At 46.7% G+C, this 26,937-nt stretch overlaps 1 protein-coding gene across 6 annotated transcripts in view; it reads right to left on the minus strand.

Moving 5' to 3' along the window:
- Positions 1 to 499: 499 nt before the first annotated feature.
- Positions 500 to 26,937, minus strand: part of CEP55 (centrosomal protein 55) — a 37,535-nt gene continuing 11,097 nt past the window's right edge. For 4 of the 6 annotated variants that reach the window (XM_085870186.1, XM_085870193.1, XM_085870167.1 and 1 more), the window contains exons 5-8: positions 25,183 to 25,361; positions 10,168 to 10,510; positions 9,866 to 10,041; positions 500 to 4,560 (exon numbers count right to left, since the gene is read on the minus strand). In XM_085870186.1, the coding sequence (XP_085726312.1) occupies positions 4,363 to 4,560; positions 9,866 to 10,041; positions 10,168 to 10,510; positions 25,183 to 25,361 (896 nt within the window). In that variant the 3' untranslated portion in view covers positions 500 to 4,362. Of the gene's footprint in view, positions 4,561 to 9,794; positions 10,042 to 10,167; positions 10,511 to 25,182; positions 25,362 to 26,937 lie in introns of all 6 variants that reach the window. The other 2 variants (XM_085870202.1, XR_015055191.1) reach the window with 2 other exon arrangements.

Below are 26,937 nucleotides of genomic sequence, written 5' to 3' on the forward strand. Positions count from 1 at the left end.
CCTTTTCTTATAAATTTCATCACCATTGAAAATGTTGATACATAATAGGTTGGGGTTTTGTTCTTGAGTAAAATATCTTTGTTGAGTTGAGACAAAATGATGAACCTCCCTCAGCGTTCTGCTCTGAGGTCCTCCTGAACCACATATCATTCTAAAATTGTCGTAAATTATTTTTCCATTGTTTTCTTGACATACATTAAATCATTTAAAACCTCTCAGTCTGTGTGTGCTTTATTTAAAGTTGTCTTGTTATTCCTTCGATGATACTTTTTTGATACTGTCCACATTCATTATGTTTCCCATTCAAATACCAAGATTGTAATTTTTCTCTAATCTTTGGTTTGGTTTTTGCTTGGCTCTATACTTTTCCAGAGTTTTGAGGTAATTTACTTGTATATAGAAGTAATTTTGCTTCATCTAATTTTTGTAATTGATGAGATATCTGAAATATATCGTTTTAAATGTAAAATTTTATAGCACAAGGGAGTATTATTCATAGGTAGAGAAGTAAAGGGAAGGAATCTCTGTTCAAATGGGGGTATAAATAGGTAAGAGAAAGAGGGTGGAGGGTGGGTGGTCAAGGTTCAAATAAAGTGGAGGCATAAAAAAAAAAAATTGATTCACAGTTGAGGCTCACAGAAGAGCTTGGTCCCACAAACAATTTGATGCAAAGAAGCTGGTGCAGGATGAGTGGAAGAGGTGGGGGGGGGATAAGGAGAAGTTGGTGCCAGAGGAGATCTGTTTGTGAGAAAAAAATTCAATCCTTTTTATTGGCAGGGTCAAATAGTTTTTCCCTGACTGAACATTAAGTCAACGGGGAAGTGGTATAGTCCCAGAACCAACAAAACTCCCCTACTAATATTGACACAAGTAATGATATAACCTTGCATGAGTTTTACAAAAATAAAACTCAGATTCTAGAGAAATGATTACTTTGGAAACTCGAGAGTTCATAGAACACGATACCCCAAGCAGTGTTTAAGCACGATATTGTTATGGCTGCGGAAATTCGCATTACACCATGAAGGGCACGTCGGTGAGATATCTCTAAGTACATGTGTAGTCAGCCCCAAACCCGTTGTATAGAGGGAATTTATGTGATTCATCCGGGCTGCGCCGCTTTGAGATAGCCGTTTTTCTGTTCTATCTTTATTTTGAACCAACCACATCTCAACCGCCATCACACAAAAACCACCACGCCAGGCGTCGTCACCAACTGCAACCACGCTCCAACCCTCAGACAACAACAACAACGCCAACAGCCACGCCCTTTACCTTCACAACTCGCTCCCACATAATCGTATCATGCCATTCCCAAACGGCACCATGACCATCAAACCACCACCAAAAACCCTCCACCACCCTCACCTCTCTCCTTCTACGGCCATTCCCGCACCACCTGTGAACACTGAGCGTTGGGCTGTCTTGGGCTCGTTCAGCGATACGCACCGAGCCGCGAAGGCAAATAGCGGCCTTTCCGAGGAAAATTCGGATCACAAACGCGACACGCCCACTTTCCTCCATCCAATTAGCAAGCGCGGAGCGGCTTGTCCCCGCCTCCAGGCGCGTCTGTGTGAAATCGATATATGCAAATTCTAGGATCAGGGGAGATTCACGCCCCCTTTCCTCCGACCAATTGACGAGCATGGCTCCGCACCCGAGGTCATCCTGATCTGGATATTTGCATATTAGCTGCTCCTGTCAGCCTATAAAACGGCGAGCGCAAGGCAGAAGAGGCAGTTTTTGGTTGGAGAGAGAGTCGAGTCGGGCAGAAAGAGCGAGTCGAGTCATCGGTGTGGCAGAGTCGAGTTGGGTGGCGAAGGCATCGGTGTGTCATCGAGTTGGGTTCTGGAGTCGGCTGAGAAGAGTTGCGGGAAGAGGCAAGGAGCTCGGGTCCGAGGCGAGAAGGATGGCGGTCGGCGACGAGGTCGCGGTGTGGGATCGCTCGTCGAGGGACCCAAGCCAGCCAGCCAGCCATTCTCCCTCCCCCAGGGCATCAACAATTCCCCCTTTCCCCCGCACTGAGATAGTGCAACAAGGGGACCCCGTTCCCACCCCACTCCAAACGTCGTGCCAACGAAACCCGCCAAGGAGCACGGAGTCGGGGCACAGCCACGCGGCCACATCTGAGGCTCGTCCACCAACGCGTCACGAGGACGCGTGTCGGACCCCCCCCCCCAGTCTCGCGGGCCTGGCCACTCCTTTAGGTCACGCGCGCATATTGGCTTACAGGCCCGTCTGCCCCCTTGTCTGAGGGTGGCTTTTCCTTTGCTTTTGAGTAAATGTGTGTTGGCGTCGTCTGTAAAGTAGAACTGTATAAGTGTTGCCGTGTGTGCGCGTAGTCGGTAGTAACTCTGCGTCGTCGTTGCTTTTGTTTTGATTGCTATATGTGCATTTTGACTGTTTGGCTGTATATGTGTGCTTTCCGTGTGTCGCGTAATAAATGTGCTTTGTGTGAACCGTTTTCCCGTTTCGCTTCGTCATTTCTTTATTGACCCTCCATCCTGCTTCACGTAAAGGGTTCGTAGTGGGCTTAATACGCCCGGTAATTAATCGGAACCATTGAGGCCGAAGATAACACCGCTCGGTTATCATTGTAGCACGGAACGGACCGCTTAAGCGGTTCGTGTCCGGAGTCGGCCTGTGGCGTGGTATGATCGCCCGGTCGACCATCCGGGCAGGTACTTAGGTAGATCGAATTTGGCGAGCAACCCTATCCTGCGCGGGTGGGCAATTGGCACGGTCGTGGTGGGGTTAAATCCCCACCCGTGACTAGCTCCCGGCGTTGTTCCGAGAGGGTCACGACTGAATTGTCCGTCCGGTGGGCGACGCGGTCGCGATTCGAGTGACGCGGCCGTTCGCACGCCGGCGGGCGCGAATTCGCAACAATATATAGACTTCAACTTTAATAAAATAATGATTTTAAAGATTGTTTAAAAAAAACAATCTGAAAGTTTATTGCTACTGAAGCAATTATACACACCACCCTTATGCATTGTAATAAGATGATGTTGAGTCATAGATGAGATGGTGGCTTTATTGATACCCTCTCACATGCTACACCCTCTCATGCTGTATCTCTATTATAATACCAAGCTTGCACACCAAAAACTCGGCTCGCCGTCACACGATCCCTATGAAATTGCAGTGGCACTTAGTGGACAGGCCGACAGTTTGAGAAGTCTTGGCGTTCCATAGTACCACTTGCATTTTGCACAATGCATATTTTTGTCATTCCCCATGTACGGTCTGTCATCTGCTTCCAGCTATGTTGTACTGCTATCCCGTGCATGTGCACGGGTATCGCTATTATTGATATATTGTTGTGGGCCGGGGTTCGGTGGCGAGGACGACCGCTAGATGGAGCAGTTAGGCCATCTCCCACTGAACACCGGAATGGAAGGTCGTCACCCCGGATAACTCTGGAGTCGACGGGTCACTTAAAAGACCGTGGACGCCAATATTTGGACCGCGTGGCATAGAGTTAATTGTCTCGATCTCCAATATACCGAAATAACCACGCAGTCTAGCTACCGGGGAAACCACACCCTCGGCCAACTTTGTCCAAACTGAGTCGCTGTTCCCAACTCGGATCCGGCGTAACCGAGCGGAAGTTACCAAAGCCGCGCCGGATCAAATGAAGGATTTACGGCACCGACGGCCTCACTAATTCTCAATACGCACCATGCTGGGTCAATGGGAGAAAGCACGACGATGAGCTGGTACATCGAACAATTGGGGGGGGGGGTTATTTATAATGGGGTAGGGGAGCACAAAGAGCAGAGTTAAACCGACTATCAGAAATGCAATTTAATGTACAAGGCACTTAAACAGTTTCTACTTACAGGACGGGCACCACCGACACACACACACACACACACACACACACACACACACACACACACACACACACACACACACACACACACACACACACCCAAAAGAAATGGGGCCGGTTGGGCACCTTTCCGCCTCGTGCAGTCTGGTCGAGACGAGCTGGTTCGGGGGGGGGGGGGGGACTCGAACCCACAACTTCGTTGCCGCACCAAGCACCAGGGACCGCGCTCTCCAACCAGCCACGCACCAACGAACCAAGACCAAGGAGAAGACCAGAGACGACAATAACTTTCAATAAGTTATTCCCCGATCACAAATTGACGATTATACACTGACGAGACAGACAGACAGGCAGGTGGACGGACGTACATGAACCGATTGCTTAACCCCACTTTTCGCTTTGAGTTGCGAAGATGTTGAGGAACTCACAAATAAATTAACATACAAGTACATGATATAAAATGAAATCTGAATATCTCTGTACGTGATTGAGAGCATTTCTGTGTTTGGCGTCCTTTTCGTTGCTTAGCTGCAGACATCCAAATGGTCCACAAGGTCCTGACTATGAGACAAAGGATATATGATGTGGCATCGAGGGCACTCGAGAATTTCTTTCTCCTGATCAAGATGAGGTCTGCCACATCCCATTGTGCTCATCATGTGCCTATTCTTCCTTTCTTGATTTGGCAGAGTCAAACCATTTTTGCAATTACCAGTTGAAGCCTGGAAGGACAAGAGAGAAAAAACAATAGTAACCTCAACTCCAACATCATTAAAGTAGCAAAAATTTGAAATTTGAATTCATACGATACGATGTATAATTCGAGAAGTGTATGTGTTGTTGGTTGTTATCTTCATATGGGGGTTTCAGAAGGTGCAATGGAGCCCTTTCTGGTCTCAAAGTATTAACATTAGTGTGTGTATGTGTGTATGTGTGTATGTGTGTATGTGTGTATATGTGTGTGTGTGTATATATGTGTATATATGTGTGTATGTGTGTGTATGTGTGTGTATGTGTGTGTATGTGTGTGTATGTGTGTGTATGTGTGTGTATGTGTGTGTGTGTGTGTGTATGTGTGTGTGTGTGTGTGTATATGTGTGTGTGTGTGTGTATGTGTGTGTGTGTGTGTGTGTGTGTGTGTGTGTGTGTGTGGGTGTGTGTGTGTGTGTGGGTGTGTGTGTGTGTGTGTGTGTGTGTGTGTGTGTGTGTGTGTGTGTGTGTGAGTGTGTGTGTGTGTGTGTGTGTGTGTGTGTGTATTATCTTCATATGGGGGTTTTAGAAGGTGCAATGGAGCACTCTCTGGTCTCAAAGTATTAACATTAATGTGTATGTGTGTGTATATACACTCGAGGAGGAGTGGGGAAGTGAGGAGGGAGGGGAGCAAGGAGGGGAGGAGAGTGAGGAGGGGAGAGGAGCGAGGAAGGGAGAGGAGCGAAAAGGGGAGAGGAGCGAAAAGGGGAGAGGAGCGAAAAGGGGAGAGGAGCGAAAAGGGGAGAGGAGCGAAAAGGGGAGAGGAGCGAAAAGGGGAGAGGAGCGAAAAGGGGAGAGGAGCGAAAAGGGGAGAGGAGCGAAAAGGGGAGAGGAGCGAAAAGGGGAGAGGAGCGAAGAGGGGAGAGGAGCGAGGAGGGGAGAGGAGCGAGGATGGGAGGGGAGCGAGGATGGGAGGGGAGCGAGGATGGGAGGGAGCGAGGAGGGGAGGGGGAGTGGGGGAAGGGAAGGTAGACGTGTGGTGAAGTGTTAATTACGATTCATACCGTCTCATCAAAATAATTCTGCATAGAATAACAGTGAAGATGGAAACAAAACAATGTTTGAAATCCATTTTCTACTGGTCATACAATAAATACGTCCTGAGACAAACAAACACGGCCGGACAGGTCTGGAGATGAACAACACACGGAGATAAATAACGCCCGGATATGTCCAGAGACAAACACCGCCTGGACACGTCAGGAGACAAACAACGTCCAGACAAAATCACCACTCGGACACACCGGGGGGGGGGGGGGGGAAAGAAAGAGAGAGAGAGAGAGAGAGAGAGAGAGAGAGAGAGAGAGAGAGAGAGAGAGAGAGAGAGAGAGAGAGAGAGAGAGAGAGAGAGAGAGAGAGAGAGAGAGAGAGAGAGAGAGAGAGAGAGAGAGAGAGAGAGAGAGAGAGAGAGAGAGAGAGAGAGAGAGAGAGAGAGAGAGAGAGAGAGAGAGAGAGAGAGAGAGAGAGAGAGAGAGAGAGAGAGAGAGAGAGAGAGAGAGAGAGAGAGAGAGAGAGAGAGAGAGAGAGAGAGAGAGAGAGAGAGAGAGAGAGAGAGAGAGAGAGAGAGAGAGAGAGAGAGAGAGAGAGAGAGAGAGAGAGAGAGAGAGAGAGAGAGAGAGAGAGAGAGAGAGAGAGAGAGAGAGAGAGAGAGAGAGAGAGAGAGAGAGAGAGAGGTGTGTTTGAGATGTGTGAAAAGGTGCTGCACTGCATTATGAGGGGGTTAAGAGAGGGGAGGAGAAGAAGTGGGGAGAGGGGAGTTAGCAAAGAGAAAGTGTTTTGCTTTATGAACAAAACACACACACTCTATCTATACTAATAAATGTCAATGTGTGTGTGTGTGTGTGTGTGTCCTCCATCACTCCAAAACCATGAAACCTATCAGCCTGAAACTATGCATGCATACTTTTGGAATTCCAAGGAAGTGCAAGAGTGAAAATTGGGTGTTTGGGTTAATCAAAACACCCCTTTTGAAGATAATTAACGGCCATATTTAAAATTTTCACCAGAAGAGCGACTACTGCAAATTGTTTGGATGATAATTATGTCATAGGTCATGTGGTGTGGCAGCCATATTTAAAAAAAAATGAAAAACCTTGGACCTCTGTATCTCCGAAACCACACCTTGGGAAAAATTAAAGCGGTACATGGCAAGAACTCCTCATGGGGAAAAAGTATGATTTTTGTATGATGTCATAGGTGCCTTCGTTATGACATCATAACTGAATACGTCGAATGCTAAATCCATTCAGTATGAAAAATTGAGTCTTCTCAGGATAAATTCAACAGAAAAAAAAAATTTGGATGACGTCATCAGTCACTGGTTTGGCAGCCATATAAAAAAAAAATTTAAAATTTAAAAAGCAATTTCTTTGAAACAGCTGAACAGATTGAGGCAAAACTTTACAGCGATGATGCCTATACATGAGGAATAAAATGTTCCCACCTATGATGCCATATGTCACATGATTTGGCAGCCATATTGGATTTACCCTAAAACCTCAAAGAAAAATCTTCTCCAGAAGGACTGAACATATCAAGGGTAAACTTCACACACACACGCACGCACACGCACACGCACGCGCACACACACGCACACACACACACCCCAAACCTTGGGGATGCCAGGGTGTTCACGAATAATTGATGTCACATGGTCTGGTAGCCATTTTAGATTGAGCAAAAATCATTAAAAATTCTCTCTTGAACAGCTTCATCTATCCATTCCAATAAAATAAACATTATCAAAACTTTTCAACTTGCACTCCTCAGGTTAAAACCACAAGCATTTGAAGCAGAAGACCATCAAGACTATTCTTCTGGATGATGGTTATACTGAAAAGATTATATATATATATATATATATATATATATATATATATATATATATATATATATATATATATATATATATATATATATATATATATATATGTATCTCACACACACACACACACACACACACACACACACACACACACACACACACACACACACACACACACACACACACACACACACACACACACACACCTGAACCCACCAAAGAATCCTATTATCGGACCTGGAAAGTGTCCGGTATACCTACAGTACAACTACCGTGGAAAGGCAAAGTTTCTCAACGGTTTGAAAAGTAGAACAGACAGACAGTGTCCCATTCTTACTGTGCTGTTCAACTACGAGTGATTGTCACCACCTGCCGGTTGCTTTCATCAGTCCAGAAGGATGTTCTGCCCGCTTCTCATATAAGTAAAATTATTTATGAATTTCAGTGCGAGTGTGATACTCGGTATATCGCCGCACATCTTTGAGATTGAAGGATCATATTGAACAACGTGTCCCTTTGGGGATCAGACAACCAAACAGAGACAACCAACTCAGGATTGCAAGAATGTACATAGTGTGACAAATATTCTCTGTGCCTCTACAATTGGTTACCATTTACTGAATAATCCTCAGTGTGCAGAGCAATATCATATCGGCTGGTTTAAAATCCTGAGTAGAGGACACAGTTTAGCTCACCTTCGTGCAATAGAGGCCACACTCATCAGGTCAACCAATCCTATTCTTTGTCGACAAAAAGAATTTGTTGAAACTTTATATCTATTTTGACTGATAGCTTAACTGTGTGACAACTGCACCACAGTCAACGTTGAGTCATCATGAAAACCACCCCTCCCCTCCCCGACTAGCCCTCCGCGAATTAGCATTATGTTTCTGCCGGTTTCTTGGTGATTCATTTCCACCTATTCATTATTCATGAAGCTCTGTGGTTCCACCAATCAGGTAATCCCATCCTTTTTTCTCTCAACCAATCAACGTTGAGGACATTACATTGTAAATTTATAAATGAGCGTTTGGTGCTTCTTCTTCATCTGCTTACAGTTTTATTCCGAGGAGTGCAAGTCGAAAAGCTTTGATAACGTCTATTTTATTGAAATGCCTCTTTAAATTTTGTTGTACTCATCGAATGTTTGTTAATTATGATCGAACCGTGATGGGGAATATATGTTTTAAATTTCAACCTGATTGGACACATGGTCTGGCAGCCATAATTATTAGATTTTTTGAATCTGGGTTCTTTTTTATTTTCTATAAAATTAAGGCTCACTTGGCTGTGCCTGGATGGATTTGACGGTCGAGGAGGAACTAAAACCCGATTCCTATCCAGGTTCCTTCTGATGACTTCATCGTTTCTTTTTGCTTGTTTGAGTTCCTTCTGATTACTCCAATGCAGGACTGTACCGATTCAGTCTTCCATTTGACTTTAATCGAATTTATTCTAATCCCATTATAAATTCAATTGAATAATACGAAACCTCATGGGCCGGGTGTCTGATCAAAGCAGGGTTGTATCAAAGCGAGACGTCTTGGTACCCGGTCATCGTCTTGGTACCCGGTCATCGCTGCCAGCAGTTATAAAGTGGCAGTTCTAATTATGTCTCATTAATTATGTAACACACCAGTACACAAACACCACAAAAAATACATTAAAGGATGGCTGAGAAACACCACACAAAACAAGTCCTGGCGAGGGTCTGTAATCTCTGATTGCTCTTTTTCTTGTTAAACAGTTGTTTTGTTTCAACTTTTACATAAGAACAGTCAGGAGAATTTCCATTAGCTGAGAATATATATATATGAAGGAGGTGAAGAAGTGCTTTTACAAAAGATCAATGTCAGAGTGGTGGAAGTAAAGGAACATCTCGGAAAGCTCAGAGTAGATAAAACTCCGGGGCCAGATAATGTGCAAACAGGTAAAGGTATCGGGAAAGCAAGCAGGGGTTTAGGTTGTATTCATAGTGGGGATAAATTATAAATCAAAAGAGGTAACACTACATTCATTTAATGAGGCCTCATGTAGAATATTGTGTGCAGTTTTGGTCACCACATCTGCGGAAGGACAAAGTTGACAAAGAGGGCTCAGCGTAGGGCTACTAGATTTATTCCAGGCCTAGCTAGACTTAGTTATGAGGAGTGGTTGAAGAGGAGAGGACTTCACATATCAGAAAGGAGGTGATTAAGAGGGAATGTGATGGAAATGTTTCAGGTAATGAAGGGTATAGAGGGAATAAATGCAAAATATATTTTCAGCAAAATAGTGATGAACAACATAAGTGATGATCTTCATCTTATAAACAAGCAACAATCACAGATACGTGAGTTTGGTTCAGCCTCAACCCTCAGTGGAACAGTTTTTCATTCTCACGTGCTCAGCAACTTTGAAGTTCTTTTGATCCAAAAGAGACCAAGTTTAAATTTTCAAGCTTTGCTCCGTACTTGGGCCTCTCTCACTTTCTGCTCCTTTCTCAGTTGCCTCTCCAAATAATCTGCACGATCTTTTTCACTCTTGGCCATTGCCGTGGCCTCCAAGACTTTCCGGTACTCCAACTCTCTCTCAGCTTCCGCCTTTGTCGCAAGTTCACGCTCACTCTTGAAATCTTTATTGAGATTATCTGAATGAGGTTCACAAAGCAGACAATGAGTAAACTTAAACACTTGTCCAATCACTTCGTCGATTGACACTCAATAAAACTTAGGCACTTGTAAAATCAACAAAACATGTCATCATGAGATGTTACCTATGAAATGATTTTGCTTTTCATAACGAGTTTGCAATTCCACAAACTTCCTCAGCAGCTCCTCTCGAGCATTCTCGGCTTTGGCCAGAGCCGCCCCGGTCTGAATCTGTAGCTCACGTAGATGTGCAGCACTTCGCTTTTCATCTTCCAGTTGCTGTAGCAGGTTCAACAGGTCAGTTTTTGTTTTTTTTAATTCCTTTCTCTCCTTTGCTAATTGGTCCTCAATCTTCTTCAGCTCTTTCTTCGGCATCTGCCGATTAATCTGATTAGTTTCCTTTAAATGCTCCTCATTCTCAGCGAGTTGCTCCTGTAACATGCTTACTTCTCTTCTCTGTGCCACAATCTGTAACAGAGAAACACAATAGAAAACAAGTCGCGGTACATTCAAAGTATCCCATCCCCATGCCAAATAAATAAATAAATCCTCCAGCGAGTGAAACTGCCGGGGTGCCAATGCCACTGTGCAGCAAGTAGAGACGGAATTGGGAGGGAGCCGTGAACTGAGGTAAATATTGTTACGGCTGTGGAAATTCGCAATACACCATAAAGGGTCCTTAGATCAGTTATGACGCTAAGTTTATGTGCAGATAGTCCCCCACCGTTGTTTAAAGGGAATTTATTCGTGTTTACCGGGCTGCGACTCTGAGATAGCCATTTTTCTTTTTCTATTGTTATTTTGAACAAACCTCCACACAAGCAACAAGCCGCGTTGAAAACCGTCGAACGAAAAAGGAAACCAAAAGAGTTCCGATGGGCGTGCGGATTTTTCCCGCCTGTTTCTCCGAGGAGTGTGACTGAGGCAGGGGGAGGGCAGCTCACCGCCGATTGGTGGATGAACAGAGTGAGGCGGTCAGGGTGAGGGAACGCCCCCTTTTGGGAAGCTTCCAGAAGAGAGATGGAGCCAGAAGGGGGTGGGGCGAAGAGCGGAGCCTCAGATTATAAAAGAGCGGACGCGCACGAGGCTCGCTCTGTCTTTCTGGTCCATGAGCTCTCGCCCTGTGGTCCACATGAGCTCTCGCCCTGTGGTCCACATGAGCTCTCGCCCTGTGGTCCACATGAGCTCTCGCCCTGTGGTCCACATGAGCTCTCGCCCTGTGGTCCACATGAGCTCTCGCCCTGTGGTCCACACGAGCTCTCGCCCTGTGGTCCACACGAGCTCTCGCCCTGTGGTCCACACGAGCTCTCGCCCTGTGGTCCACATGAGCTCTCGCCCTGTGGTCCATCATGAGCTCTCGCCCTGTGGTCCATCATGAGCTCTCGCCCTGTGGTCCACATGAGCTCTCGCCCTGTGGTCCATCATGAGCTCTCGCCCTGTGGTCCATCATGAGCTCTCGCCCTGTGGTCCATCATGAGCTCTCGCCCTGTGGTCCATCATGAGCTCTCGCCCTGTGGTCCATCATGAGCTCTCGCCCTGTGGTCCATCATCCGTTCTCTCTCTGGTCCTGAAGCCCCTCCTGCCCTTCAGTCTTTTCTTGCTTGGTCTGGGTCGTGAAAGCACCAGCAGCAATGCCGGAGAGAGCTCGCTGACCATGCCAGGGGCACGTGGTCAGGCACGGATATGCAAGGCCATGGGGAGTCGACGTCGCGACCTGCCCACCGTCGCGCCACGAGGGCGCGGATAAGACCCTTCGGTCTCACGGGACCCGTTCGGTCCTCCAGGTCCCGTGCCATAAAAGTTTACGAACCCCGTCTACTTCCCTGCCTATGGGGAGGGTTTTTTCTTTGTTTTCGTATGCATGCTGTGGCACTGTGTCCTGCCAAGTAGAAACTGTGTAAGTGACTGCGCTTGTAAATAATAATCGTAGTCGGTGGTATTGCTTTTGCTTCTATGTGCCTGTACATTGCATGACTGCCTTGGCTGTATATACGTGTGCTGTTTAAATAAATGTCCTTGTGTGAAATGTATCCCATTCGTCGTCTTTTTCCCTTTTGAAAGTGCCATCTTGAATCGAGGAATAAATTAGTAGAGGGTTTTGAACACCCGGTAAACAGAATCACATCCGTCGAGGTCGGCGATAACACCGCTCAGTTATCACTGTAGCATGGAACGGACCGCTTAAGCGGTTCGTGTCCTAGGCCGACCTGCGGCGAGGTACGATCGCCCGGCTGACTACTCGCGCAGGTACTTAGGTAGGTCGAATTTGGCGAGCAACCCTATCCTGCGCCGGTGGGCAATTGGCACCATTGTGGTGAGGTTAAACCCCCACCCGTGACTGGCTCCTGGCGGTAGTTCCAGGAGGGTCACGACTGAATTGTCCGTCCGGTGGGCGACGCGGTTGCGATTGGAGTTACACTATCACTTGCACGCCAGGCGGGCCAGAATTCGTAACACTGGTGTCCGGGAGTGGGATTCGAATCCATCCCGCCTCAAACTAAATTCACGGGAATCGGACCAGGGGTGAGTGGAGCGACCCCCGATTCCCACCAAACACGAGCGATTTTAAAAATTAATTATTCCGCGAAATAAGATGGCTTTTCAAGGCAAACGGGTGCCAGGTGGCATAGCCATGTCTTTTAATGTAGAGTCCATGGCCCGGGATAGTTCTTTCGGGGGGAGCTCAACCCCATATACTGAGCACGGACTTTGCTGGCAAACGGAGTCGCACAATGGCGGCGCGATCGCACCTCAGTGCGGCACGGAGCAGGCGGCTATTTTTAGCGCAACGAACGGCACGACAAGAGGCGAGTGCTTTCAGCCACCGCTTCAGACCACGTGGTCGTGGCAGGCGCCATGGCAGGCGTGGCAGGATGCCGGAGCATGCAGACGGGCTTCGGAGACAAGTGTCGAAGTCCTTGCAGCGGTGGAGGAATGGTGAGAACTGTATAGGGGAATTGCATTCGTTTTCCTTTGAATTGGACGAGGAACGGCAACACATAGACAGGGTTCATGAGGATTACGTACGAACGGAGTCACAACGATGGGCCGATGTACAGGAAGAAAGGAGGGAGGAAGAACAAAGGCAAACAAAGCTAGAAAAGGAAAAAATGTGAACACGATTTGGAATTATAACAACTAAAGGAAGAGGTAAGATCAGGCAAACAGATAAAAGAAAGCCTGGAACAGGAGATAAAAAGAAGAGAGGGGAATCTGGAGGAAAGGAAGGAAGAATGGTTGGAAAAATCAAGACAGTTCGAAGAACTAAAGGGAAAAGTGAGGAAAGTAGAGTTGAGTATCCATGAGTGGGAACAAGAGAAGAGCACATTGAACGAAATAAGAGAGGAAGAGCAAATTAGTAATTCCCGGCATAGAAAGAACTTGGAAGAGGAATGGAAAACAAAGTGGAAAGAGGAAAAACAGGAACACAATGTGGAATTGAAACTACTGAAGCGAGAGATAGAAGAAGGCAATCGGAAAAGAAAGAGCCAAGAAGGGACGATAGAAAGAAAAGAGAAACGCCTGGAAGGCCAAGAGAGATACGGTAATGAAATGGAAGAAATGTGGAAGGAAGCATGCAAAGAAGGTGAGGAGGCCAGTGAGGAAAAATGGAAAAAAAATTTGAGTTGAGGGAACTACAAAAAGAACTGAGGGTGTTAAGAGAGGAAAGAACGACAACAGAGAATGAAACGTTAAGAAACCACACTGTGCAGATTGAACAGCTGGAAGCCAAAGCCAGATTAAAGAATGAGATGCAAGAAAGAGTAATGAAAGAAGAACGAATGAGACAGGAGAAGGAAATAACGAGATTGGAGAATGAGGAACAAGAGAGACAGTGGAATAGAAAACAAAAAGAGTATGAATTTGAAACTGAACGACAAAAGGAAAAGAATAGGTTGGAATACGAGGAGAAAGTGAAGGAGCAAGGAATGAAGCAGGAAGGAGAAATCAGTCAATTGAAGGAGACAAGGAGATTGGAGAGGGAAGAACGAGAGGAACAATGGGATAGAAAAAAAAAGAACATGAATTTGAGGTTAACCAATTGAAGGAAACTATGAGGTTGGAGAATGAGGGACAGGGGGTGAAAGAAATTAAAAAAGAAAGACAAGAGCAATTAAAAAAGAAAGCAAGGTTGAGGTACGCAGAGATAATGAAAGAACAACGAACGAAACAGGAAAAGGAACTAAGCCAATTGAAAGAAACGATGAGATTGGAGACTGTAAAGCATGAGGAACAGTGGGAGAGAAAACAAAAACTATACGAGTTTGAAATTAGCCAGCTCGAGGGGAGAGCAAAAATTGAGTCAGCGGAGATCGAAAAGCTCCGGAAAGAGAACGAACAACTCAAAAAGCTCCAAGAGGATGAACGACTCAAAAGGAGCCAGGAAATGGAACAGCGCAATAGTGTGGGATGTGCGACATGTGGGATGTGTGACCACAGGGAGGAACGTTAGTGGTGCAGGACTTGATCGACACCACTCGTCGGATGAAAGAACAATTAGGACCAACCCTAATAAAGGAGACACTAATAAAACTAGAGAAAGGAGAAGTATTGCCAGAGACACGGGAGATAGACCGAATTGAGAATGAATTAAATGGAACGAAGGAGGAAACAGAGACGAAGATCCAGGAAGAAACTAATAAACACGAAGAGATAAAAGAAATAAAATGCATAGAGACTCGGGAGATAGAAAAAATAGAGGAGAGATTACACGATAAAGACGGGGTGAAAGACGAGCACACACACGTGGAGTTAGCGAGGCTTAATGGGGGCGAGCTGGTGGACTGTGTCGTGACCCGGTGCAAGCAGCCGGATAGCATCCTTCAGGAATGGAGGGAGACGCTATGCTCCCTTGAAGCGGATCTCGACCAGGTGGGTCCGGTCGAGCTTTGCGAGGTAGAGGGGGCGAGTGCTGTAGACGGGTGCACACGAAGCTTGGGGAGTATGGAGACCCCGGGACCCCGAGTGGTGGCGCGAATCCCCAATGTGGTTGTGCAGGTGTGCGCGTTTGCGAGTGTGCAGAGATGCATGCTTTCCAGTATGCATTGTGTGAGTGAGATCCCCTGTGCAAGTGAAATGTTGTGCGTGAGTGAACGGCCGAGTGCAAGAGAGACCATGTGTATCAGAGAGCGGTATGCAAGGGAGATGACGGTCGGCATGCGGGAGCACGCAGCCGCGTCTCCCGGTGTGAATGTAATGACATGGTGTGTGAGCGTCGTAACACGCAGGAGTGCGTGGGTTGAATGGAGACGACGACGGCGACAGAGGGACAGAAGCTGGGTAGCGGCCGCAGCTGGATTGGGGACCGTGCCGGGTTTACCCAGCAGCGAGCAGGAGGTTAGGGCCGTGCTGCGGAGGAGACCGCCACGTGCGCGCTTGCGGGAGTGAAGCCCGGTCCGGAAACGCCCGCGGTGGATGTTGCCGATCCCGCGACGGAAAAAAGGTAGGCTGGATTATGGATTTGGACCAGACGGATTCTCCACGAGGGCGTGTGTGTGAAGCTCCGACGGGTGGAGCACATGTGTTCGTGTGGGGAACCCCTCAAAATGCGAGGCTAGGTTTTTGATGCGCAGGGTGACGTTATGGCTGCACGTAGGGCTGGAATCTGGCAGGAGGGGTATCCCTGCCGGATGGTACCGTCCAAGAGGGACGAGGTGCGCAAACAGCTGCCATGACGTCACGCAGAAAGGTGCGCGGTTGTGAATTGGCACGCTGGTGTGCAGGTTGCGAGTTACCGCGCTGGTGCTGCGCAAATAAAAAATAAAATAAACCAGTTCTTTCCACAAAGCTCGGAACAAGTGTGTATCTACCCTCAGGAGAGCCAGAAAACAACATCTTTCTCATCTCAAGTCTGAACTCTCAAACCTCTCTCCCTCCTCAAAATCCTGGTGGCGTTTAATCAAATCTGTTTCTGGTGTATGTTCCCCCTCCATCCCCTCCCTTACCTCAAATGGCCGCACTGCTGATTCCACACGTGATAAAGCTGAATGTCTAAACTCGGTGTTTGCAGCTAAATCTTGTGTCCTAAACCCATCACTATCTCTACCCACTTTACCCAGTCGCACCCAACTGTCCCTGGACTCTGCATCCTTTTCTCCTGACAAGGTGGAGAGCTTGCTTTCAAACCTCGAGTCAGATTCTGCAACCGGTCCAGACGGCATCAGCCCACGTGTCCTCAAAGCCTGCTCTTCTGCTCTTGCTCATCCTCTCTCTGTTCTATTCACCCTCTCATTTACCCAAGGTCATCTGCCATCTGCTTGGAAATCTGCTAACATCACTGCCCTGCATAAAAAAGGTGCAAAAACAGATCCCTGTAACTACAGACCAATCAGCCTTCTCCCAATCATCAGCAAGGTGATGGAATCCATCATCGCTTCAGACATGAAATCCTTCCTCTTCTCCAATGGCTTGATTTCTAATCATCAATTTGGTTTCAGACCAGGTCACTCTAACCTGGATATGCTGCTTCTGCTCTCCCATCAATGGATGGAGGTCCTCAATGCCAGACAGGAAATCCGAGCCGTATCCCTGGATATATCACGTGCTTTTGACACAGTCTGGCACCCTGCCCTACTCACCAAACTCTCTTCCCATGGTATTCAAGGCCATCTCCACTCATGGCTCGCAGACTTCCTCTCCTGTCGCAGTCAACGTGTGGCCCTAAATGGAGTTCTTTCATCCCCTCTTCCTGTGCAGGCTGGAGTTCCTCAAGGTAGCGTTCTGGGCCCTGTTCTTTTTCTGGTTTTCATCAATGATCTCTCGGACTCTCTGGAAAATCCTCTATTTCTCTTTGCCGACGACTCCACCCTCTGCCGTACCATCTGTCATCCCTCAGACCGGCAAGCAGCAGCTTCTTCACTCACTGCAGATCTGGATAAAATCACAAACTGGTCCAACACGTGGAACATGTCTTTCAATGCAGACAAATCTCACACTCTCACTATGTCTCTTCGAAAGGACCGTTTACAAAACCCCCCCATCCACTTTCTCAACAATCCTCTGGAAGAAGTCTTTTCCTTCAAGCTTCTAGGTCTCACTATCTGCCATGACCTTTCCTGGGAAAGTCACATTTCCAACCTCGCCTCAAAAGCCAGTCGCCGACTGGGAATCCTCCGTCGTGCGAAGTCCTTCCTGGGCCCTCTTGAGCTCCTGACCACTTACAAAGCTTTTGTCCGTAGCCTGATGGAGTACTGCTCTCCCCTCTGGGCTGGTGCTCCTGCCTCCCACCTTTCTCGGCTTCACTCTGTCGAAACCAGGGCATTTAAGATAATCGGCATCTCCCGCAATGAAGCTGAGTCTTTGGGCCTCTCACTCAATCACCGCAGGTTGGTCGGTGGTCTTTCTGTCTTCTACCGACTGCTCTCCAGCCTTGCCCCCCCTGTTCTCTCTGCGATTTGTCCCCACCACATTTCCACAGGGCGCTCAAGGTCCGCCAACAACCCCCTTCTGGTAAAACTACCAAAATCACGAATCACTGCTCATCTTCACTCTTTCATTCCTCTTTTTTCCCGCCTTTGGAATAAACTTCCTCACTCTATTCTTTCCCATTCTTCCCTGCAGGCTTTCAAAACAGCTGTTCACCACCACCTCTTATCTTCCCCCATCCAAATCCTCGATCTTTTCTACCCCCGATAATCCACCCAAGCCCACTTCCTTCATTTCTCCTGCTTTCCTTCCTGAAAGTCCCTGAAATGTCCATCTTCTCTTCGCCATGTTCCCTGGCCCATCCCCATCCCTCTCCCTTCCACAGTTCACCTAATGTGTCTGTTCCCCACTGTTTTGTCCCTTCCACTCCCACCCCTCTTGTCTCATGCCTCCTTGCTGTGAGTTGTGTGTTAGCTCTCATTCGAGCCTCGACCAAGGTATACAAAAAAAATAAAAAAATAAAAAAAAATAAAAAAAACCAATGTCACCCGCAGGGTGACCCGTATCTTGCCAAAAGGTGACCACGTGCGACTTTTTTAAGGTCACACTGAGGTGAACAGAGCTGCTATCCACCAGGAGCGACTCCTTGAGGAATATCTGCCCACGAGAGATTCTGATGAGAATCGTTCTACAGAGTAACCATGAAAATTATGCGTTTGCCTCATAACGTCACCAAATGACATCATAATGTCTCAAGCTTGACATATCTAGAATGCACTCATCGAGGTGTTCAATTTGAGGTACTTCACGATATGGTTCTTAAAACTTGAAAATTTGACCTTGGGGTCAAATATGTTTGACCTTAGGCGTTAACCATGAAGGTCAAGGCCAATCGCCACCAAAAATTAATGAGCTGAGTGCCAGATCATGAACTATGTTCCCATGAAGTTTGAAGACAATCCGATTAAAATTACTCAAAAAATAAAGGTTTCGTCGACTCCCCTGATTTGCGACAAAGTGACCTTGACCTTTGACCTTGACCTTCAAAATTTTATGCGCTGAAAGGGACCTCTATAGGCGTCTGATATGTGAAGTTACAAAAATTTCCTATGATAACTGTGCTCTGCAGAATTTTTTATACATGATTACAAACAAACAAAAAAACAAAAAAAAAAACATACAAGCTGATGAACATATCTTGCAAAAACTTCGTTTTGGCAATATAAAAAAGCAAGCCTCGCTTCGAGTGAACAGGATTCCCAGGCAAGGGGTGGAAGACCCCTTGCCAGGACACAGGACACAACTAGTTAGGGGGAAGGGTTAGTGATAGCTAGACTGGCTCCATGGGGCAGGGATCAGTCCTCATGGGGCCCGTGGAATGGATTAGGTAGAGGGATTGTAGTTGAGCCTGAGGATGGAATATGGGAATTGATTTTTGGATTTGAGGACAGTGACAGCTTTGGATGTGTAGAGGGGACGTAGCTTAGCTATGTAGGGTTAAAAGGAACGTGCTATATTGTAAGGGACGACGAGGGAGCACGAGGTAGTTAGGGGATGCAGATCGAAGAATGGCAGTGATCAGCGATGGAGTGCGAGTTGAAGAGCGGAAATGTACTTGGTGAGTGAGTGAGGCCAGCGAGCCTGTGTGTATGGAGTGAAGGAGTTATGCATGGTGCGATGAGTGATTGGGGGGGAGGAGTGATTCCCACCCAAGGGACCCCGGGGTCAGAGTAATGCGAGTTAGGGGTTAGTCAAATTGACAAAAATGGAAGTCGTTTTGCTGCTGGTGGGGAAGTAGGTTCGAAACCCACTTGGAGGGGTGCAGGTGCCCTATTGACAGGTTGGGAGCGTGGCTGCCAATGGTGAGTATCGCTGAGTGGGTACCCCGGGCACCGGGCTTGTCGGCCGCGGTAGGCCAAGGGTCCAGTGGGGGCCGGGATAGCGTAGTGGGCACGGGTGCACCCGCATGATGCGGGGGCCCGGGGCGCCATTGGCCACGTGGGCAGTGTACTGGGCACGGGCGACCCTCGGAAAGGGGCCCGGGGCGCCAGCCTGCCACGTGAGCGTTTCAGGGGAGTCGCCAGGGAGGGCACTCCCCGGTGTTTCGGGATCTGGTCGGCTCGGAGGCAGTGTAGTGCCCGGGGGTGCCATCGTTGGAGAATCGGCAGAGGGTAGTTCCTGCCAAGGGAGCTACGCGTCCCAGCCGTGAGACCGTGTGAGGGCACGGAAGGAAAATTGGGGGGCATGGCCTGAAATTTGAGAGGACACCAACACAGGTGACGGGAATCTTGGTTGTTAGAACCAATAGTTTAAGCGATAGGCGCTTGTTGAAAGCCCCGGGGTAGTTTAAGGAATAAATGGTTAGGGTAGATTAGGAAGTGTACCCCTCCGCACCATCCATCCCTTCGCTTTCGTTGTGGGCTACTGGACCCACCTTGGATAAGTAGATCGCTGAAATCTGAGGAGGCCATTCTGAGGCTTCATTGGGCCTCGACACAGGACGCTAGCTCTCCCTTATTCCCCTCCAGCAAGGGAACGTAGGGGTTGGAAGTAGGCGAGGAGACGATAGGTTAGTCGAACAAGGACGATAAAGGGGGTTGGGAGACTAATTCATAGTGGGGGAAATAAAAGTGAAAATAAAAACAAACAAAAAATAAGTGGGGGCTAAATTGGGTTTTGACAAATTAAGGGGGTGGGTATGAACAGGGACAGGCAAAGGCGATAGGTTGGGAGGGAGACAGTCAGGTCGTTCCGAGCCCACCTTCCGAGTGGCCAGCACCATCGCACTTCCTCCACCAACCTCCATCTCAAGGCAAGGTGCCGGCAACTTCATCGGCTGGCTGTTTGCTGCAAGGCCTGTGCCGGTCGTTCGTCTGCCGGCTGTGTTTGATTCAAGGCCTGTGCCGGTCACTTCATCTGCCGGCTGTTTGCTACAGCGGCATTGCCATGCCTTGCCTGCCTTTGCCTTGGCCCCATGCCTGCTGCCCTCGTCCATTTTGCCCCGTTCTGTTTTGCATTCCCCCCCCCCCCCCCGCTGTTCATTACTATGTGCGCCAGGATCCTCGCGCAAATTGCAGGGACTGCCCTGATGGCAGCTGCAACACAGGACGCACCGGCGGCCCCGTGCACCATCTGTTCACTGCATTCATTTTAAGAAGGGGGAGGCCTTGGACTGTATGAAAGCATCCTGGCTCCCTGCTTGTGACTTTTACTCATTTTTCCACAGAGTCCATATATCCTGGGCCATGGGGTTGTGTAAATTATAAGGTTAAGTTGTTAAGTTGTAATTGTACATGAGTGCGCCCCGGCATGTATGTCTTAGCGCCGGCAATTTATTTAAGTCGTCTGTATGAGTGGGTTTGTTTAGTTAGTTACTCAGCCCATAGGTTCTTTATTTTGGGGACATGAATACACTGAATATCACATTCAGGGATCCGAAGGTAAAACGTATTAGGGGAGAACTACACAGGATGGCACACGAAAATGACGACTTGGGACGAGTCTGTAAAAAAGGGAGGGGGTAGTGTTACGGCTGTGTAAATTCGCAATGCACCATAAAGGGTCCTTAGATCAGTTATGACGCTAAGTTTATGTGCAGATAGTTCCCCACCGTCGTATAAAGGGATTTCTTCGTGTTCACCGGGCTGGACTCTGAGATAGCCGTTTTTCTTTTTCTATTGTTATTTTGAACAAACCTCCACGCAAGCAACAAGACACGTTGAAAACCGTCGAACGAAAAAGGAAACCAAAAGAGTTCCAATGGGCGCGCGGATTTTTCCTGCCTGTTTCTCCGAGGAGTGTGACTGAGGCGGGAGAGGGCAGCTCACCGCCGATTGGTGGATGAACAGCGTGAGGCGGTCGAGGTGAGGGAACACCCCCTTTTGGGAAGCTTCCAGAAGGGAGGTGGAGCCAGACGCGGGGTGGGGCGAAGGGTGGAGCCTCAGATTATAAAAGGGCGGACGCGCACGAGGCTCGCTCTCTCTCTCTCTGGTCCATGAGCTCTCGCCCTGTGGTCCATCATCCGTTCTCTCTCTGGTCCTGAAGCTCCTCCTGCCCTTCAGTCTTTTCTTGTTTGGTCGTGGGTCGTGAAAGCACCAGCAGCAACGCCGGAGAGAGCTCGCTGACCACGCCAGGGGCCCGAGGTCAGGCGTGGCTACGCAAGGCCGTGGGGAGTCGACGTCGCGACCTGCCCACCGTCGCGCCACGAGGGCGCGGCTACGCAAGGCCATGGGGAAATCGACGTCGCGACCTGCCCACCGTCGCGCCACGAGGGCGCGGGTAAGACCCTTTGGTCTCACGGGACCCGTTCGATCCTCCTGGTACCGTGCCATAAAGGTTTACGAACCCCGTCTACCTCCCTGCCTATGGGGAGGGTTTTTTCTTTGTTTTCGTATGCATGCTGTGGTGCCGTGTCCTGCCAAGTAGAAACTGTGTGAGTGACTGTGCTTGTAAATAATAATCGTAGTCGGTGGTATTGCTTTTGCTTCAATGTGCTTGTACATTGCATGACTGCCTTGGCTGTATATTGTGCTGTTTAAATAAATGTCCTTGTGTGAAATGTATCCCGTTCGTAGTCTTTTTCCCTTTTGAAAGTGCCATCTTGAATCGCGGAATAAATTAGTAGAGGGTTTTGAACGCCGGTAAACAGAATCACATCCGTCGAGGTCGGCGATAACACCGTTTGGTTATCACTGTAGCACTGAACAGACCGCTTAAGCGGTTCATGTCCTAGGCAGACCTGCGGCGAGGTACGATCGCCCGGTCGACTACACGCGCAAGTACTTAGGTAGGTCGAATTTGGCGAGCAACGCTATCCTGCGCGGGTGGGCAATTGGCACGATCGTGGTGAGGTTAAACCCCCACCCGTGACTGGCTCCTGGCGGTAGTTCCAGGAGGGTCACGACTGAATTGGCCGTCCGGTGGGCGACGCGGTTGCGATTGGAGTTACGCAATCGCTCGCACGCCAGGCGAGCCAGAATTCGTAACAATATGTACAAATGATACTCACCATGCAATATATGGAGACGGATTTGAAGTGAACGGTGTGCAATAATTGATTGATTCAGTAATTAATTGTGAAATTAAAATAGATAATTGTAAAATAATTGATTTCTCAATCAGTTACCTCAGAGCAAACCTAAGCAACCACCATTTCATCCAAATCTGTAACTCATTGAAAATTAAGTCGTTCATCGAAAAATGAATAATTATTAATTGATTTATCAATAAATCAAAAATACCCTTTATAGCCAAATCACTTGTTCACTGTCATGTCTAAATATCAGTTTCCGAGCTCAAAAGGTGCTCGAGATATTGCTTAGATGAGAAAGAAAATATACAAGGAATTAATAAATCGATAATAATTAAGTAATTAATCAATTCATTCATCAAAAAATTAAAAAATAACATTTTGCCAAAGCACATTTTCACTTTTGTGGCTCAGATATTGCCCAGACAAACAACAAACAAACCAATGGAGTGAAAATTGAGTAATCCCTTCCTTCAGCGCCTCGCGATGACGTCACGCATAACCTGGATATGGAATTGGAAAAAAGCAGTGTACAACAAGAAAGAAAACGGAATGAAACTTGAGTAATCCCTTCCTTCAGCGCCTGGCGATGACGTCACACATCACCTGGATATGGAATTGGGAAGGAACGGTGTACAACACTTGATGTTGCACAGACATATCGATTTACAAATACAGATACTGAGGTAATCTCATTGTTAATGTGTTTCATGAAGTAACAAGTCGAAATGTTATGAAGTCTGACCAATTCATATACATGTGGCCATCTCTAAAATATTGTTACGTGCACAAGAAAGGGTCAATTATGTTGGAAATCGCAACTGTTAATTAATTAATCGAAAACTGAATAATTAATCAATTAATTGATTAATCAATAAATCAAAAATACCCTTTATAGCCCAATCACTTGTTCACCGTCGTGTCCAAAAATCAGTTTCCAAGCTCAAAGGGTGCCAGAGATATTGCCCAGAAAGAAAACAAATAAGAAATTAATAAATCGATAATAATTAAGTAATTAATCAATTAATTAAAAAACAAAAAAAATCTTTTTTGCCAAAGCACATCTTCACTTTTGTCCCCAAATTTCAGCTTCCTCGCTCAAAGGATGGCTGAGATATCACACGGACAAACAAACAAGAAAACAAACAAGTCGCGCCTATTGTCGGGAGGCGACATGGGTGGTCGCTATATAATTGCATACTAGTCATACAGTTTTTGAAGGATCGGGCTGAAAATTTTTGACAAAGAGGTTGATTATAGTGCGCATAAGAGCACAGAAGCCGATTTTGGATTTTCGGAAAAAATATAGATATATAAATATTTTTCGGAATTTTTCAAAAATTTCAAAGCCCCATTGCTATGCAACGGTGGCGTCCATAGCAACGGTGCTCAAAAGCATACAACTAGATCCTGATATGAACCTACCAGTCAAGTTTCATCAAAATCGGTTGACTCCTCTGGCCTCCAGAGCTGTCCATTACATACATACAGACAGACAGAAAACCTGAGAATAATGGTAGTCTTGCGACCACCCAATATATATATATATATATATATATATATATATATATATATATATATATATATATATATATATATATATATATATATATATATATATATATATATATATATATATATATATATATGTTGCAGTACCATGTTTACATGACCATTTTTGTCTTTTTTTTTTATCAACGTGGCAACATCCTATATATTATTTCTGTTAACGTTTGCGTGTAATTTGACGTTTCTCCTCCGAAACTTCCAGACGGATTGTCGCCACTTTCGGCATGCGGGTGCTCTGTGGTCTAATGAACAGCATGGGCTATGTGAGATCGCGCCACACGGAGAGGTTTGGGAATTTTTGGCGATTTTCTAATCTTTACATTCGTTTGCATGGCGACATGTGACGTTACCGCTGAGCAGTGTGACCACTCCTCATTTTCATAAATGCCAAGGTGAGCCAATGAAAAAAGCCAATAATTCACAAGGTTTCGGAAAAGTAATGATAATAGAAAACCTATACGCCAAGAAAACCTAAAGAAAACCAAGACGCAAAGGTGAACAACGAATAGCCAAGATCGTGTGAAAAAAGCCAAGGAGTGGGCACACTGCCTCTGAGAGGCGTAATGACGTCATGACATCATCGGTCATTTGCTGACGTCATTACGTCTGTCGTCGACAGACCGTCACCGCTGAGAGGCGTAATGCCATTCTGAGAAAACAGCGTCTGCAATGTAAAACCCACTTGTGCATATATGCTGACTACCTCAGAAGGTGAATTTGACACAAACAATGTAACAAGAAACATTGTATATAAAGAAATTTAATAAATCACATTGTGAACACTGGATATATTGACGTCCTAACGAACCCTCACTTTCGAAACTTCGCGCAGAGCGCGGTTTTGGCTAGTCTTCTTTTACTGCAGACAGCCGTTGAAAAAAAAAGCACAGGATTCTATTTCCCATGCACAGCTTTGGATCTGGCCAATTACAGTTTCGGGATCCGAAACCACACCACGCATGTACAAGTCTGGGGAGCGAGAGTGCAAGTGACTACATACAAGAATGGCAGAATCTCGACTCCATCCCATTTCTCTCCGACTCTATTCCACCTTCCCTACTTTCCCTTTGACTGCTTCCCTCAATTTCTCAAAGTCCTGTATCTTAATTCCATTCCTCACTCCACCAGTGATGACATTACTATTCCAAACATATTCATCACCTTACAGTAAGCTTACCTCAACTTCGAGATCATCTTTGGAACAAAGAATCTGCAGGTGAGCTTTTTCTTGCCTTTCTTGGTCAACTTGCGTTTGTAGCTTCTCCACCTGGATCTCCAATTTTGTTGTTCTTGCTCCTAAAACATCTCGATCAGTCTTGGATTGTGGGAACTCTTCAAAGGACTGTCTTTCAGTACCTGCACAAGACAAGTTCCAGCAAAACATTGCATTTTATCAGTCTCTCCTCGTGCAACAGTACATTTCAAAACACTTCAACTCAAATAAAAATTTCACTTTTATCTTGGTCTGGCATCAAAAATGCATGAAAACCATGATAAACGCTCATAAAATCACAATGTTTTCTAATAAGGAAGGCAGTGAGTGATTGATGTAGGGAAGGCAGTGAGTGATTGATGAGGGTAAGGCAGTGAGTGATTGATGAGGGTAAGGCAGTGAGTGATTGATGAGGGTAAGGCAGTGAGTGATTGATGAGGGTAAGGCAGTGAGTGATTGATGAGGGTAAGGCAGTGAGTGATTGATGAGGGGAAGGCAGTGAGTGATTTATGAGGGGAAGGCAGTGAGCGGCTGTCGAAGGGACGACAGTGAGCGGCTGTCGAGGGGAAGGCAGTTAGCGGCTGCTGAGGGGAAGGCAGTTAGCGGCTGCTGAGGGGAAGGCAGTGAGCGGCTGCTGAGGGGAAGGCAGTGAGCGTCTGCTGAGGGGAAGGCAGTGAGCGGCTGCTGAGGGGAAAGCAGTTTCAAGGAAATCAGATGAAAATTGATGATTTTATAAATTATAGAGTTGTTGACCTTTGGCCCATGGTGATCTTTCAACCTGAAAATCTGCAGGCTTCTTACTTATGACCAATGCTACCATTTTGTGAAGACTGGTTTAAATTGTGACCTGTCAGCAATTGACATGCAAACAAACAAACAAACAAACACACACACAGACAGACAGAATGAATCATTGAGACAATATCCCTGGGTGCTCACGTGGTAGCAGCCGGAGAAGATAACCAGGGAATCACTAGTAGGCATGGATGACCCACAAAATATATAATGAAGAAAGTAAATACCGATGGATATTTTTTTTCACGGCACGAACAGACTTTGGTACATCACGGGTGATAAAGATTGTGGTCAAGTTTCATCGAAATTGTGTGCTTTCAGAAAAGAAAGCAAATACTTTTTGGGAGGGGGGTAACACGCTCCTCCCTCCCCCATATAATTTTATTGTCATGAACAAACTTCGGTATGTCAGAGGGGGGGGGGGTCAGCAACATGCGGCTCTTTAAGGACTTAAGTGTGATTCCCAAGCCTGATCGATAACACCCCCCCCCCCTTTTCTCATCATAACTTAATTTTCAGAAACATCTTTGTGAGTTTCGTGAAAGGATAAAATAATAATTGAGAACTTTGACGGAGTGATAAACAGGGAAATACATCCGATTAGCGGCAAATCCTGCGAGCAAGACTTACACGTTGTACTCCACGCACAGCCTGCTCTCCATTACACAGTTATTTTCACCATCTTGTCGGCAATATGATTACTTCAACCTGTTTCGCAGCCTCAGTTTACCATTCGAACCCCCTCCTAAAAAGTTAGCGACTCCCTGATCCTCACTGGACAGGTAAGCGAGAATCCCGTCATGAACGACTTGTCGAAATAACAAACAAGATGTTGTTTTGATAACTCCCTCCTTCAATGGAGGGTGCACGTGCATGTGACATCACAACGTTTGCAAAAAGTATCCAGTTGGAGATGCCAGAAAG

Source organism: Eptatretus burgeri, chromosome 1, assembly GCF_056783735.1.
Source record: "Eptatretus burgeri isolate ZD-2024b chromosome 1, Ebu_testis_v1, whole genome shotgun sequence".
NCBI lineage: Eukaryota > Metazoa > Chordata > Myxini > Myxiniformes > Myxinidae > Eptatretus > Eptatretus burgeri.